The sequence below is a fragment of the Ahaetulla prasina genome, chromosome 1, assembly GCF_028640845.1.
Source record: "Ahaetulla prasina isolate Xishuangbanna chromosome 1, ASM2864084v1, whole genome shotgun sequence".
Taxonomy (NCBI): domain Eukaryota; kingdom Metazoa; phylum Chordata; class Lepidosauria; order Squamata; family Colubridae; genus Ahaetulla; species Ahaetulla prasina.
The window spans coordinates 336,242,710-336,257,149 of record NC_080539.1 but is presented as its reverse complement, the minus strand read 5'-3'; the positions used below and the strand labels follow the sequence as shown (position 1 = coordinate 336,257,149).

Below are 14,440 nucleotides of genomic sequence, written 5' to 3'. Positions count from 1 at the left end.
TAATTTCCAGACATTCAAGCAGAAATCATGCTATGTCTCTAATAATAGCAATAGCACTTAGACTTATATACTGCCACATAATGCGTTACAGCACCCTCTGTGCGGTTTACAGTGTCAGCATATTGCCCCCCAAAATCTGGATCCTCATTTTACTGACCTTGGAAGGATAGAAACCTGAGTCAACCTTGAGCCAGTTAGAATCAAACTCCTGACTATGGGCAGCGTTAACTTGCAATATTGCATTCTAACCACTGCATCACCACAGCTTCCTAATCCAAATTAGATTAGTCCTTCAGTTTATTATGACATCACAGACTTCTCTATTTTTCTATTAGAAAAAATTCTGAATTTAATAGTAATAGTATCACAGTGTGATAACTCCGTCTAACTCTCCAAATTATTATGTGGCCCAAAAGGGTAATATTGGAGTTTTTATATTTACATAGGTTCCGCTTCCTTTCACAAATCTGCCTCTTTTCTTTTTATCAGATCTTGTGTGTTAAAAGGCACGGAAACAGGGGCACAATTTATCCTGGAGAAATATAAAATATACAAATGTAGACTAGAAGTGAAAGCCAGTTTGATGTAATGTTTAAGATACTGAGCTAGAAACCAAACATTCTAAACATGCTTTGGGCATAAAGTCAGCTTGGATGACTTTGGGCCATTCCCCTTATCTTCAAGCCCTAGAAAAAAAGCAATGGCAAACCACCACCTCCTCACTACCTCGAAAAAAATATTGCCGTGGAAACTGCCTGGACTTGTCCATGTAGTTGCTAAGAGTCAACACTAATTCAAAGGCACCAAAACACAAACATACACAATCTTCTAAACCATAAAAAGATGGTTCAAACAAAACAAAGATATCTGAAAGTACAAAAGCAACCAACAAAAAATGAGAACTTAAAAAAGGAAAGCTCTCTAACTTGAATTTCATTTATAGAATTAAAAGCCTGAGCTGTCACCATTGTCCTAATAAACATAGCTTAGTTACATTAGTTAAATGTATTATTTAATTCAGGCAGGTTGCATTTGTTTGGTTCTTATCCCACTGCCATTCACCAAACCTGCTAGCTCTCATCTACGGGACAAATAAGAAGCTACCCTGCAAACTATCCCAAAAATCATCCAGACTCTGACAAAAAGGAGAGGGGATTTTGTTTTGTCCTTAATACTACCCCTTCAACCTAGCCTACATTGCCACCCACTAAAGGCCTAGGGCAAATATTCCATCAATTTTAGAGGTCTCCAGACCACACGGTAATCTTTTAGAAGAACCTGTTTATCTAACATTTTAATTTACTCACTAAATCAATAGTTCTACATATCTTCTGTAAATCTAAATGATATAAACATAATTCTTAATAATAAAAATCCAAGACACAAAAGGAACATAGAATATATTAGCTCTGAAATAGTAAAAGAAATAGTATTGAAATTTTAAGTGTTCTGTCCTGTGGAGCTACAACAGAGAACAAGAAAAGAGTTGGCTAAAGCACTCTAGAATTAAGAGTTGTTGCAGCCTAACCTTGGTCAAAACCAGTAGGTACTATGTCTGATTCAAAAAGCATGGTTGTGGTCCAGGTAAAAATCAGTATGCCCATGGATATAGTTCATATGTAGGTTTCAAAATGAAAGGTACAAGAGAACTGAAAGAATATTGATTCCAGCAACAACTCCCACCACTGACCCTGCCTTATAAGTGTCACAGTAAACGATTCCTCCCATATTCAGCTGACAGTAATCTTAGTTCTCACTTCAAAGTAAACTAATTGCTTATCCCAATGTATCTGAATCTGCAATCTGACCCTTTTCTACCATTCCAGTTCTTCAGCTTGGTGTGGGGGAACTGTTTAGGGAACAGAAGTTATGGATAAAAGGTTAGAACTGCTGTACAGACAGTACAGACGGAAGATGTCACAATAACTCGATTTATTCCAGCTTTCCTGATGTAAGCCCTCATTTTTAGCCATTTCTTTTGAGGATAACCATCACAGCAAGGGAGGTCTATTGTTTCCTTAGAATTATACAGTGATAAAAATAATCCATTGCTTGCTCCTTGATATATTTGACTGTTTCAACATCAAAGTTTCATTTAATCCCCAAGACTATATTGCTTACTAAAAATTCAAAACATATCTGGCTGTAATATCTCTAGAAATCAATTTTCTTCTAATTTTGTGACACTAATTTTTCTACCATGTTTAAAAATTGCTCTTTGGAATAAGATAATTGCTAATAACTATTTTTTACTCTGTTTGGGTTTTTTTTTAAATTAATTGTTCTTCTAGAGTTGGAAGAATTTTTCTAAACAAAATCACTGTTTTTTGGCAATTCAGTCCTCTATATGTCTACTTAAAAGTGAATCTCATTGACTGTACTCAGACATTATTGTTAACAGTCTAGGCTTAGCTTGGAGGTGATTATCCTTTTCATATTGTTCTTTCTGCCAGTACACAAGAAACAAACCCATGCTTTATTTAGTACTATAACAAAATAAAAGAGATGGAGGGACCTTGGAGGTCGTGTAGTCTAACCGTCTACTCGGACAGGAAACCTATACCATTTCAGACAAATGGTTGTCTGATCTCTTCTTAAAAATCTCCAGTGTTAGATCACCCACAACTTCTGGAGGCAAGTTGTTCCACTGATTAATTGTTCTAACTGTCAGGAAATTTCTCCTTAGTTCTCAGTTGGTCCTCTCCTTGATTAGTTTCCATCCATTGCTTTTTGTCCTGCCATCAGGTGCTTTGGAGAGTAGCTTGATGCCCTCTTTGTGGCAGCCCTTGTCATCTCTAATCCTTCTTTTCAATAAACCAGACATACACAATTCTTGCAACCCTTCTTTGTATGTTTTAGCCTCCATTCCACTATATCTATACATCTTGTCAGACTGATGTTATAACTCCAACATTAGAGAGAACAAACTGAAATTACTGGTTTGCATATAATACTGAAGAAAGTACAGATAGAGCCAACCAGATTTTTTAGCTGCACCTATTGACAGAAAGGGCCAAGCTATATTTTTCCATTATTTCTCATTTACCATACCACTTGAATGTAGCCCTTGAGTTGATTATGATTTACTCCCAAACAAGCTTAAATTGGATTTCAGCACAAATATTGTTATTTCATAATCCTATTTTTTTGGAGATGATAATGTTCTGGTTCAGAAAGTTATAATTTTATTTATTTCATTTATACTTCACAGTATATTTATTTTGGATGTTTTACTGTTTTTATTGTTTATTGTTTCAAAATATTTTAGTGTCTTAATTGTAATATATTGCTTGAATTGTAAGCTTCTCAGAGTCATTAACTGAAATAGGTTGCTATAGAAATCGAGTAAATAAATATACATAATTCCTTGTATATCACTTTTTAAGCACTATAAGAGATTATATACTGAGAAGGAAGGGGTACAAATTTATTATTCATAAATTTGTATCCTTTTGGCAATTATTTATTTCTATTTATATGACTGTCTCTCAAGACAAGTCATAGCAAATGACTTTGGGTGGCTAGTTACAATTAAAACCAGCAGATAAAAGGACTACCATATTTACGGACTCCAAATGACATTATGACTTCCATGTCTAGGAGCTCAGCCAGTTAAGGCCAAGTGAGTTGGGACCACTTGGGAACCATAGGGCAGTTGCCATGGGAGAAAATTAATTGACATTAGCAGTCATTTGGAGACAAGAGGTAACCTATTTTCATTTTCTGAAAAGATAGGTAACTTACATACAAAATTGTTTTTTTTTTCATTTCCTTTACCAAAATCACAATCTATAAAGTAACTTTTTATAGAAGTTCCTAGTTATTGCGAAGCTCAGTGATACATATCTAATATTTTTACTGATGCTAAATTCTATGAAACACACTTCGAAGGATTAAGAATTATACCATTTATTTTTTATTTTGTCATGCTTGTCAACTAAAAGTGCATACAAGGAAGGTTACACACAGTCTTTTATTGATTTATCAGTAAAGATTTGTAACCTCTCTTTCAGGATAAAATACTGTCCTCTTCCCACTTTATACTAATTAAAGACATGACATAAAAAGCAAAAAAGGAAAGTAGAAGAGAAAGGAAAATATCCTAAAGGACTCTAATTCTCCAAGTCACGTAGAATTTTCCATAATGGCAAGCAGAAATGAAAACAGTTTAGCGTGAGAAAATCAAAGATATCCTCTCAGCAGAATAGCCGTTTCCCAATTCTCCTCTGCATCATCTTGATGAAAATAATTGCCACTACACCTTTATTAATGGCCTTTCTATTGGAAAGAAAATGTCAAGATGTTAGAGAAGATGCTTAATATATCATAGTTTAATAAAATAAGCCTTCATGTTGCCTTCTTTGTTTTTTTATTAGCAATAAACAGCAGTAGATTCTGAAATACATTTCTTTAATTAAGTAGAGTTAATTATTTGAACTTTTTATTTTTATTTTTATTTTTCTGTAGAAATGGTATGTTCTTTGTTATAAAAGTAATATGGATAGAATTATATACTATTTTTTGGCAAAGGTTGGGTATTTTTGAAAGATTTTATGTGATTTTATGTTTTTGAAGAAAAAACAGATTTATCAAAAAAAATATGCATCTTATTTGTTTCTGTGCTTTGCTAACTTTTATACTGACTTCTCCAGTTTTTCTGATGTTTTGTTTACTTCAATAAAAATTAAAATAAAAAATACAGTAAATCCTAAGGTGCTAAGAATTTTTTATATCTTTTTTATCCATGATCTAGATTACTACAGGCTACAATTTAAAAGATGATCGCTGTGAATGTGTGGCACTTCAAGATTTTAAAGCTGGTGAACAGGTAACTTTGTGTACTTATGTGCATGTCCAGATGGTTAAATATTTACATTTTTAATGTAGAAACATATGGCTAGCTACTTTGAAGGGGAAAAAAAGTCAATGCAAATGAATGGGTATTTAGTAAATAAAAACATTTTGAGTGGGAAGTTTTCCTGACTAGACGCAGAAATAGCACTATGAGAAATAAAATAATGTAAGCAAGTCAGGATTCATTCTCCAAAGGAGAATATATAACATATCACAGATCAGTATCTGTTTTAGTCATTCAGCTGTAGTAGTTCTTAGATTCATAACATCCAGGAATACATGTTGACTATTAATTCATGGATTTCTTGGCAAAGTATGTCAAGTATGAGGAGCTGATTATTAAGCTTCGGTATATAAGAATATAATAGGCTTATTAACACATCGTGATAAAACATTACTCAGTATTGTGAATGTCACAAACCACCAGGTTTTCTCTCTGAAAGGGTAGCTACAGTAGGACATAGACATATCTGGGGGTATAGTTTCCTCAAATAAAGAGTTGAATAATTTCTCATGAAATGACCATCTACTTAAAGGGTTCTGACTTTCACTAGATCCTTCACTACTTCAGATACCTTTCCTTCCTGCTGTTTTCCCATTCTTTCCTTCTTCCTCTTTTGCTGATGACGCTTCTGCATCTCAGGGCATGTCCAGAAGGAAGGAATGAGAGAGACACAACTGCAGTAAAAAATATAGACAGAAGAAGTGGAGGAAGAGCTTTGTCTGCAATTTAAATGATAACTACATGACGATCATCCATCTGCAATCTCAGCTTCTCTAAATTCCTAAAGTGAATTAGAGAACGTCACCTTACTCCTGGGATCTCATAAGACAGAATCAATGATGTAATTTCAAATATCCTAATGACAATAGAATTTCAGAGGGAGGAGGGCAAATGATCAGGGGGCAATACTCCCTGGACCATATGCCATGATACAGGCTCTTGGATCAGTTTTATCTGGCACCTCTGTATAAATCTATAAGAATTCTTAAACTTATTCCCTGAGGCGCACAGAATTTCCAGAGGAAGCACCCTGTGGGCAGGAAGTGCTATTCTTACAATTCTTCTTTAAACTAGTCAGAAAGAATTGAAAAGAACAAATTTAAGCAGTAATCTGTGACTATTCCAACAGTATATCCAGGACGGTTGTATCTACTTCTTAAGAGGGACTTTCTCTAACATCTAGGGGAGGAGCAAGCAAAAAAAAATGCTGAAGAAATTATTTTAGCAAAAGAAGTGGCAGCAGTTTCTGCTTTAGAGTTGGTCTTTGTTCTGAGAGATACCATTAGAACCTAAACATTCTGAACATTTGTTCTGAGAGATACATTCAGAACCTAAATACCTGAATATGCTGGTAAGATCATCTGAATTAATGATAGCTTCTTTCATGGATGATCTCCAGTAGCCAAAAAAGTGGATTGGAGAACAGCTTTATCAAATAAAAAAGGTTGAAACACTGAAATCGATAGCACAGGCTATCAGATGACCTCTTGGCACCATTGGAAACTATTGGAAACTTACTTTCATTATCAGGTTAGTATGTAAAGATATTTCTCATATTTAACTATTACTACAGCCACTGTTAGTTCAAAGGAATTCCCTTCAACTAGCATTGGTCCCTGAGTTTTCACCAAAATTGCAGCTATAGTGCTGGGACATTTACAGATGATAGCAATACACACAGATGCATAATGACATGATCTGATAGGGTTCCATTGATGGACAATATATGTATAAGATTATTTTAACTAACTGTAAGCATCCTGGAATACCAGCTCAAGTGAGGACATGCTAACATGAGCAGGCATCTCAACAAAGTTTACATGAATCACCAAAAGAGAAATCGGTCCAGAGGGCTTCATAATGAAACCACGTGTCTAACCATCTGAATGAAAATACTTTGTCCCTTACAACAGAATGCATAAAGAGGTCAATGAACATTTTAGCAGGCTGCCTGAATTTGCAAAATCTAGTGCAGGTTGATTAAATATTACATCCAGAAACTATCCCAGCATATCTCAGAAAAATGGGAAGTTGACTTGTTTCCTAACTACAACAACATACATTTCTTCTGCTTTTGGAACAGAGTATCAGCATCACCATGACCTCGAGAGAAGAAAGAGGAGGGACTTAACCCCTGCTTGCCATGTTGCCCAGATGTACAGTCACAGTGTATGGCACCCAAATCTGGGCTGGCTCCAGCTTTGCACTTGGAAAATTAGAACAATTTCTGAAGAGTAAATCATCACATAATTAACATATTCCTTGGGCAGGATGTCCAGTGATCATGGGAAATTATCAGATGACTTTGATAGTCTTCAGAGACAGTACAAGAAACATTTCAGAATGATTGAAGTTTGTGCAGGCAGGAGGTGCAGTGATGCCCATGATAAGATATTTGTAGGGTCGCCATTTTGAGCTAGCCTTTCATATTTGACAGAGATCAACTCTTCTGTAGCCTTTCTTGCAAATGGACTTTTCTCTCTTTCTCACCCTACCCCACCCCATCTCATCACTGGTTTACTTTAAGTTTGCAAACTCTTTTCCTTCAGCTTTTCAGCTGTTTTTCAGTTCCAAGAATGGAAGTTTTCTTTCGCTGTCTGAAGACAATAGCTGAAGTGCTTGCCTTCAGATTGAAAGTTTCTCTTTCTCTAGTCTCTGCTGTCTTCCTGGTTTGATTCATTTCTTGCCACCCCCTATAAACACTTGTTTTTGTTTTATGAGACAAACTCTCCAATTAAGGAGAGTGTGGAGCTGCTTCTTTCCAGGCAACCCCAAAACTCTGGATCCCAGAAGGAGAAAATATCTGCTCACTCCACGTGGTGAGTTCACTTTTCCAGAGACACTTAGTACCCATATTTTCTTAGGTTCTATCCTCTCTTCAGTTTCATTTACTCCTTATATCTTTTACACTACTATGTTGAAGTGGCTATTTGACATCTTTTCCTCTTTGTTTTTGAAAAGAAATACTTGAATAAAAACAATATTTTTCTCTTCCATTGGGCGTGGTTTTGCAGTTACAGCTTCAAGAAATCCCATTATTTCACCATAATGCTTGCATCTCCCCTCTTCAAGTAATTTTTGCATTTTTCATCCAGAATTTCCCCTTTTCTTTCTCCAGTATATCTGATGTCCTTATTTCTGAATGTTCATGCTTTTTCTGGCCATTCATACAATCCCATACATGCTTCTTTGTTATGTTACTTGAGGAGAGAATGAGTTCTTTAGAATTTACTATAAAGGGCTGTCAAGATAGCTACAATGTATATTAATAGAAGTAAATATTATATTGCATATCTGAAACTTCAAGAACGTTGTACTTCCCTCTGTAAAGTTTAATGATTTTGCACAGTAGATTTTCCCCAAGAGGTAGCCTTACAGAATAGCCTTCCTCACTTTCAAGTGAGGCATAACATACAGTATTTTTATTTGTTCAAAGCAGTAAGCCGTTGTTTCTCATTAATCCATTATTTGATTATCTTATAACACATTTCTTATCAGCTCATATTCAGCAGTCAGAAAAAGACTATCCTTACATGTGACAAATTCCAGCATTGCTTGCAGTTAAAAAGAGAATCAATTGAGCATTAATGATCTATATGTATTAATCCAATGCAGAAATATATTGAGGCTTTGAGTAATGTGAAATGTTGAGTGCAAGCAATTTGTGGAAAATTTGTGTTGTACTTTGTTGAAATACAATATTTTTATTCATTTGTGCTCTTTTGTATTGTAGTTTGGGGCAGGGAGGTTATTTGTCTAAAGTGCCAATTGTCATTCCAAGATTTGATGCTAAGCTGTTTTTCTGTTCCTTCTCGTTTCATCTTTTTAGATTTACATTTTTTATGGCACTCGGTCAAATGCTGAATTTGTGATCCACAGTGGATTTTTCTTTGATAGTAATTCACATGACAGAGTGAAAATAAAGCTCGGAGTAAGTAAAAGTGACAGGCTGTATGCTATGAAGGCAGAAGTCTTAGCTCGTGCTGGAATCCCAACGTAAGTAAAATTAAGAGAGACTGCTTTTATCTTAAAGTATTGTAAGCTTGAAAACCCAGTAGAGCATTGATTAATGAACTTTCAGATATTGTTGATAGATGCTAAAATAGCCATCATATAATTTATGTTACATTGCATAATATACCATGTTTACTTATTATACATTTTATTTATACATCTACACACAAATAAATTATCTGAGGGTATGGGACATGGCCCAGTTTGCCCATTTTACTATTTACTTCTTTTCAGTAGAAATATGATGCGATCATGGTATTATTTTTAACAGTGCTGCAAATATTCTTCATGTTTGAGCAGATTATTATGTGCCATGCAAACTTTGTTTGTTTGTTTTTTAGGGGACTATTTTCGGTTATATTTGGAGCCCCAAATAAATTGAATAGGATTTATTCTATATGTTTGGTGGTTAGTGATAGCATGTTATAACTCATAGTGTAGATTGGAAATTTGACTTGAAGCAACTTGAGGCATAAATGTTAACTATGAAGTTACATAAAATAACTAACTTATTCTGGAAGAGTAATTGTGTAACTTTTTTTTTTTATTGAAAAAGTTTAAAAAAAACCAAAGACATTTTCACCCCTTTTTTCCCCCCTCCCTCCCAGTAATTGTGTAACTTTTATGTGGAAGAGTTTGGAATAGCTTGTTTAATGAACTGAAATTGAGTTGATCCCTTGTAATCCTCATTATAAGAGTAATACTATATTATAAATTAAGGCTTTTTATATTAAATAATCATCATAGACTGACTCATTCTTTATTTTATTAGTTCCAGTGTTTTTGCTTTGCATACAACGGAACCTCCGATCTCTGCTCAACTACTGGCTTTTCTTAGAGTATTTTGTATGACTGAAGGTAAAAAAAAGAACTTTATAAGCACTGGCATCTGATTTGTTTTATTAAGTGATATTAAAAATAGGATTAAGAGAGATTTACCCTTCAAGCATCTATTTTAAAACAAATATTATTAGGCCACTGTAGCTTAATAGTCCATTAAAGTGAAATAAAATAATTGTCTACTTAGAAAAGCTCCCATAAGCCTATACATAGGCTTCCTAGTTGTTCGATATTAAGCTTTATTTAATAATTGGTTGGATTATAATTAACAGATCTACTTTAAAATCTAGAAGATAGCATGAACAGCTTTTAGCCCTATTTTTCAGCTACTGAGACTTGAATATGGAGGTAGCTCCTGGATTGACTGCAGACCCCACCTCTCCCCCTTGCTCTCTGCTTTCCACTCATCCAACTTTTTGTTATAATATTGGTGAATTCTTTGTTGTTTTGTTTTTATTGCTTCTTTTATTTTTTCATTTTTCCATCTCATTGTGGCTCCCTCATACCTGAATTATTGTGGGTTATTATCTTAATTTTTGACCATGTCAGAGTTTAAGAGAGCCACCCTATTTTTAGCCCAGATTTGTAGAGAGTCAGAAGCAAAATCCCTTATTTACTACTGCAATGGCAGCTTCAATTATAGATCTTTTTATTTACTTAATTGCATCTATAATATTTTTTCCATATAGAAGTACATAAGTGTTCATTAGTTGGATTCAACATTTTGTCCTTAAGGGTCTTGGGGAAAAAAAATCCACTGTATGTTGCCTTCTATGCTGTCATCTCAATGGTACAGTCAAGTTAATCTTACACTTTTTTGTTATCTGCTCTCTATCCCTTTGATCAAATATAGTGCTCTGAATTAGTAACTACCTGCCTGGAATGTTCTGATGAGGCAAATATTCTATATTTGTTAGCAGGCAGACTTACAGAAATATCTAGAGCAGGGGTGTCAAACTCATGGCCCACAGGCCGCATCCAGGCCTCAATGTGGCTGGAAAATGTAAGGGACCAGCCCATTTTTGCTTCAGCCCAGTCTATCTGCGTCCCTTCGGCCCGGTCTACCCAATGCAAAGAGGAATCATGCCAGCAGTTTGGGGAGTGGTGTGAAGCTGGCCACGCCCCACCCAGTCTGCCACGCCCGGCCGGCCCCCAAGGTCAACCACAGCCCTGATGCAGTCCTCAATGAAATTGACTTTGATACCCCTGATCTAGAACAATCATTTTGTTTGAGAAGTATAAATAGGCTTTGTATTTACCTTTGGCTGATTTTTCTCTTCTAGGGTGGTTTACAATTCTGTTAATTTGCTCTTTTGTCCTTTTCTTTGGTTTGATTTTATCTGACTGTGCTTTGTTTAATATTTTGGTCTTTGATTGTAAATAAACTAAACATGCCCCCCAGTTAGTTATTTTGCCACTAAATTGTGACAGTGACTTTAGGATGCAGGGGAGGCAGGTAAGAAAAAAAAGAAATAATTCACATCTCTTTCAAATAGGCTTCACAGACTTAGCTGAGGTTTGTCACATAAACTCAGTGGAACAGACTTTTTCTGCATTTTTTTAGACTTGGAAGCTGAAATGGCTTAAGACCTATAGAGGCATTGAATCTCTTTAAAAAATCCCCATTCTATTGCAGCATTTCTTTTGAACGAAAAATTTTAAGACACAAAATGAAATTATTTTTTCACTTGCTTATTTTCCTAGTTAAAAAAAGAGAAAATATTTTCCATGTAACCCTGAAAAAAAGAGTCTCGGTATCATTGCTCCCTCTACTGATAAAGGAAAAGCCTGCACTTTACTTGCAAGGAATTATCTTACCAATTTGCCCCTCCCCCAAGCCCCAACACTTTATAAATGTTAAAGTAGCAAATTAATAAATCTTTTAAATAATAGAATGAAATAAAAATGAGGAATAATAACATGCAAAAATAATAAAACAAGAGAGGAAAGCAGCTTCATCCACCAAAGCATGATGAATCCCTTGATTTGATACATGTTGCTCAGTCTTGTAATAAAGGCAAAATGTGAATTGTTTTATTTTAGAGCATCAACCTTGAATACAGATTCTTTACTGATGGTCAATTATTAACCTGGTTGATGGCCAGAATAAGTGAAGCATTTTCTGACAGTATTTTATCCTTTGTAGATGAGCTGAAAGAACATTTGATAGGGGAGCATACTATTGACAGAATCTTCACCCTTGGTAATTCAGAATTTCCAGTGAGCTGGGACAATGAGGTGAAACTTTGGACTTTCCTGGAAGCCAGGGCATCTCTTCTCTTGAAAACCTACAAGACTACTGTTCAAGTAAGATTTTAAAAAGCTTTAAATTTCATATGTTTATAAACTTTACAATTTTTAAATTTAATTCCAAGTATCAGTGATGTGCGTTTTAAAAGCCTTGCATTTTTGTGGTTCTTTACTTTTCCAGAAACTACTACTGCTTTTCTTCTTATGTACCTAAGTTATTTTTAAATATGTATTTACACGTAAGGGAGATGTTGCAAAATGCAATGGTTTCTTACATTTTAAATTTTCAAAAAGAGTTCTGAGTTGGTTTGAATCATAATTAAGGGGACAGAAGCTAGGTTTCTGCGCATGACTCTTCATGACAATATGACCCAGCCCCTTTACAAGTTACATTTGAAATTTGGGGTCTCTTACTGCTTCTTTCACATTGCTGGATGACAGGGACAGGGAAAGTTCTGAAAATATATGCTCGATGGCCACAGACCCACTCAGAGCCGTGGTGGTGCCGTGGTTAGAATGCAGTATCACAGGCTAACTCACTGCTCACTCCAGGAGTTCAATTCTTAACGTCTCAAGGTTGACTTAACCTTTCATCCTTCCGAGGTCAGTAAAATAAGGACCCAGATTGTTGGGGGCAATACACTGACTCTGTAAACTGCTTAGAGAGGGCTGTAGAGCACTGTGAAGGGTATATAAGTCTAAGTGCTATTGCTATTGCTATTACCCCAAAGCTTTCCTCTAGGCACATAGAAACATATCTTTTGCATTTCAAACATTCATTTTAGACCTCTGCTAACTCCCAAGATTCTGAATGTTATTTTCTTTTGTTAAACACTGTACCAATTCTCACTTGTCCAGGTCACTTGGAATAATGTATCTTTATTCTGTCTTATATCGTGACTTCCCCTTGTTCATTCCTAATTGTAATACAATCTAAACAATCAAGACAACCACCATATTCAGTTGTGTTTTCCAAAGGTCCACTTTTGGGATGGTAAGAAGCAGGGATCTACTTTTTTGTCCGAGCCCTAAAGAAGAACCCTGTCCACTTGATGTCATTGCTATGTAAACCTGGTATCTGGTTTTGTGCTTAAGGTTGAGTTAACAACTTCATGTTTGTTATTCCATTTGTTTCCTTAGGATGACAAATTCATTTTGGAAACACAAGATCTTACCCGTAATGCAACTATGGCTATTAAATTGCGTTTAGGAGAAAAAGAAATTTTGGAAAAAGCAATAAAAAGTGCTGCTGCTAATCGAGAGTACTATAGCAAACAAATGGCAGAAGAAGCACCCCTTCCCAGATATGAAGAAAGTAATGTTGCCTTGCTGGAGAACACTGTGGCAGACTCGAGCCTCCCAATTGTCCTGAGAAATTTGGATGAAGAGACAGAGGAGCCACAGGATTTAAAGATTGAGGAAAGCATCAGTGCAGAAGCAAATGGATTTGTGAATGGGGACAGTTCTTTGCTTAATAGGACCAAATTGGAAAATGAAAAGCTAAATCAAGAAGAAAGCAGCAGAGAGACTGAGGATACCAAAGAATCTTCTTCAGACAGTACTGATGAGGTTAAGGAATAGCTCTAAATCATTCTGGTTTTATTGTGGAAAACTAGCAGGTGTTCTTATTCTCCTCTTTGAACAATAATTTACATTGGTGTTTTCTTAACATTTCTTTCTGCAGAGGAGTGAGGGGTGCTTTTTAACAAGAAAAAAAGGTTTTAAGTTATTTAAAAGATTTAGCATCCCTTTTCTATTAAGATTGCCATCTTGCTTTTGGAATCTAGGAATAGGGCAAGAGAAAAATACCATTGGAACATTGTGCAGTCCTTGGTTGAAAAAATCCATATACTTCCTAGGGAAGAGGTCAACCTCATCTGCTGCTTTTCTGTTCTGTTTATTCTGACTTTTAAAATTCAAAGGTTGTTGCTCAAAGAAGTGATAGGAGTTGCTTTTGCTAAAAACTGAAAGCAAAGAGAATAGGGAATGGATATCAAGATTGAAAAGCTAGGAAAGAGTCAGATATGCTGCTCCCTAAACAGTAATGTGGCAATCTTATTTTTATTAGGTTTTAAATATCAGTAAGAATACCTATTTTATTCTAATTATAGTGGTTTTTAAGAATGTTGATTTATTTTGTGGTTTGTTTTACTGTATGAGACGTTTCATTCTTCCTCTTTGTTCCTCCTTTCTCCTCCCACCCCCCAAAAATCAAAGTTTGCAAGTATGGTACATTCTCCACTTTATTTTTAAGGTGTAACTTTTATTTTGAAATGGCACTGTTATATTTGGTAAAGAAAAAAGTGAAAGTGGATCATTCAGCCCATGCCTTTAAACTGTGTTGTTCAAAGTGAGATTGCTCCCCAGCTTTTTCAGATTTTCAGATAAGTAGAGATTTTCAGAGCAACACTTTTGACTAAGAAAATTATTAAAAGTGAAACCTTACTAATGTGTCTGCTACTTTTCATTAATGCTGCA

The 14,440-nt window shown here is 35.3% G+C and overlaps 1 protein-coding gene across 2 annotated transcripts in view; it reads left to right on the top strand.

Moving 5' to 3' along the window:
* Positions 1 to 13,740, top strand: part of SETD3 (SET domain containing 3, actin N3(tau)-histidine methyltransferase) — a 58,423-nt gene extending 44,683 nt beyond the window's left edge. For both annotated transcript variants that reach the window (XM_058162665.1, XM_058162666.1), the window contains exons 9-13: positions 4,754 to 4,828; positions 8,688 to 8,854; positions 9,645 to 9,730; positions 11,859 to 12,019; positions 13,103 to 13,740. In XM_058162665.1, coding sequence (XP_058018648.1) covers positions 4,754 to 4,828; positions 8,688 to 8,854; positions 9,645 to 9,730; positions 11,859 to 12,019; positions 13,103 to 13,543 — 930 coding nt within the window. In that variant the 3' untranslated portion in view covers positions 13,544 to 13,740. The remainder of the gene's footprint in view (positions 1 to 4,753; positions 4,829 to 8,687; positions 8,855 to 9,644; positions 9,731 to 11,858; positions 12,020 to 13,102) is intronic.
* Positions 13,741 to 14,440: the final 700 nt, after the last annotated feature.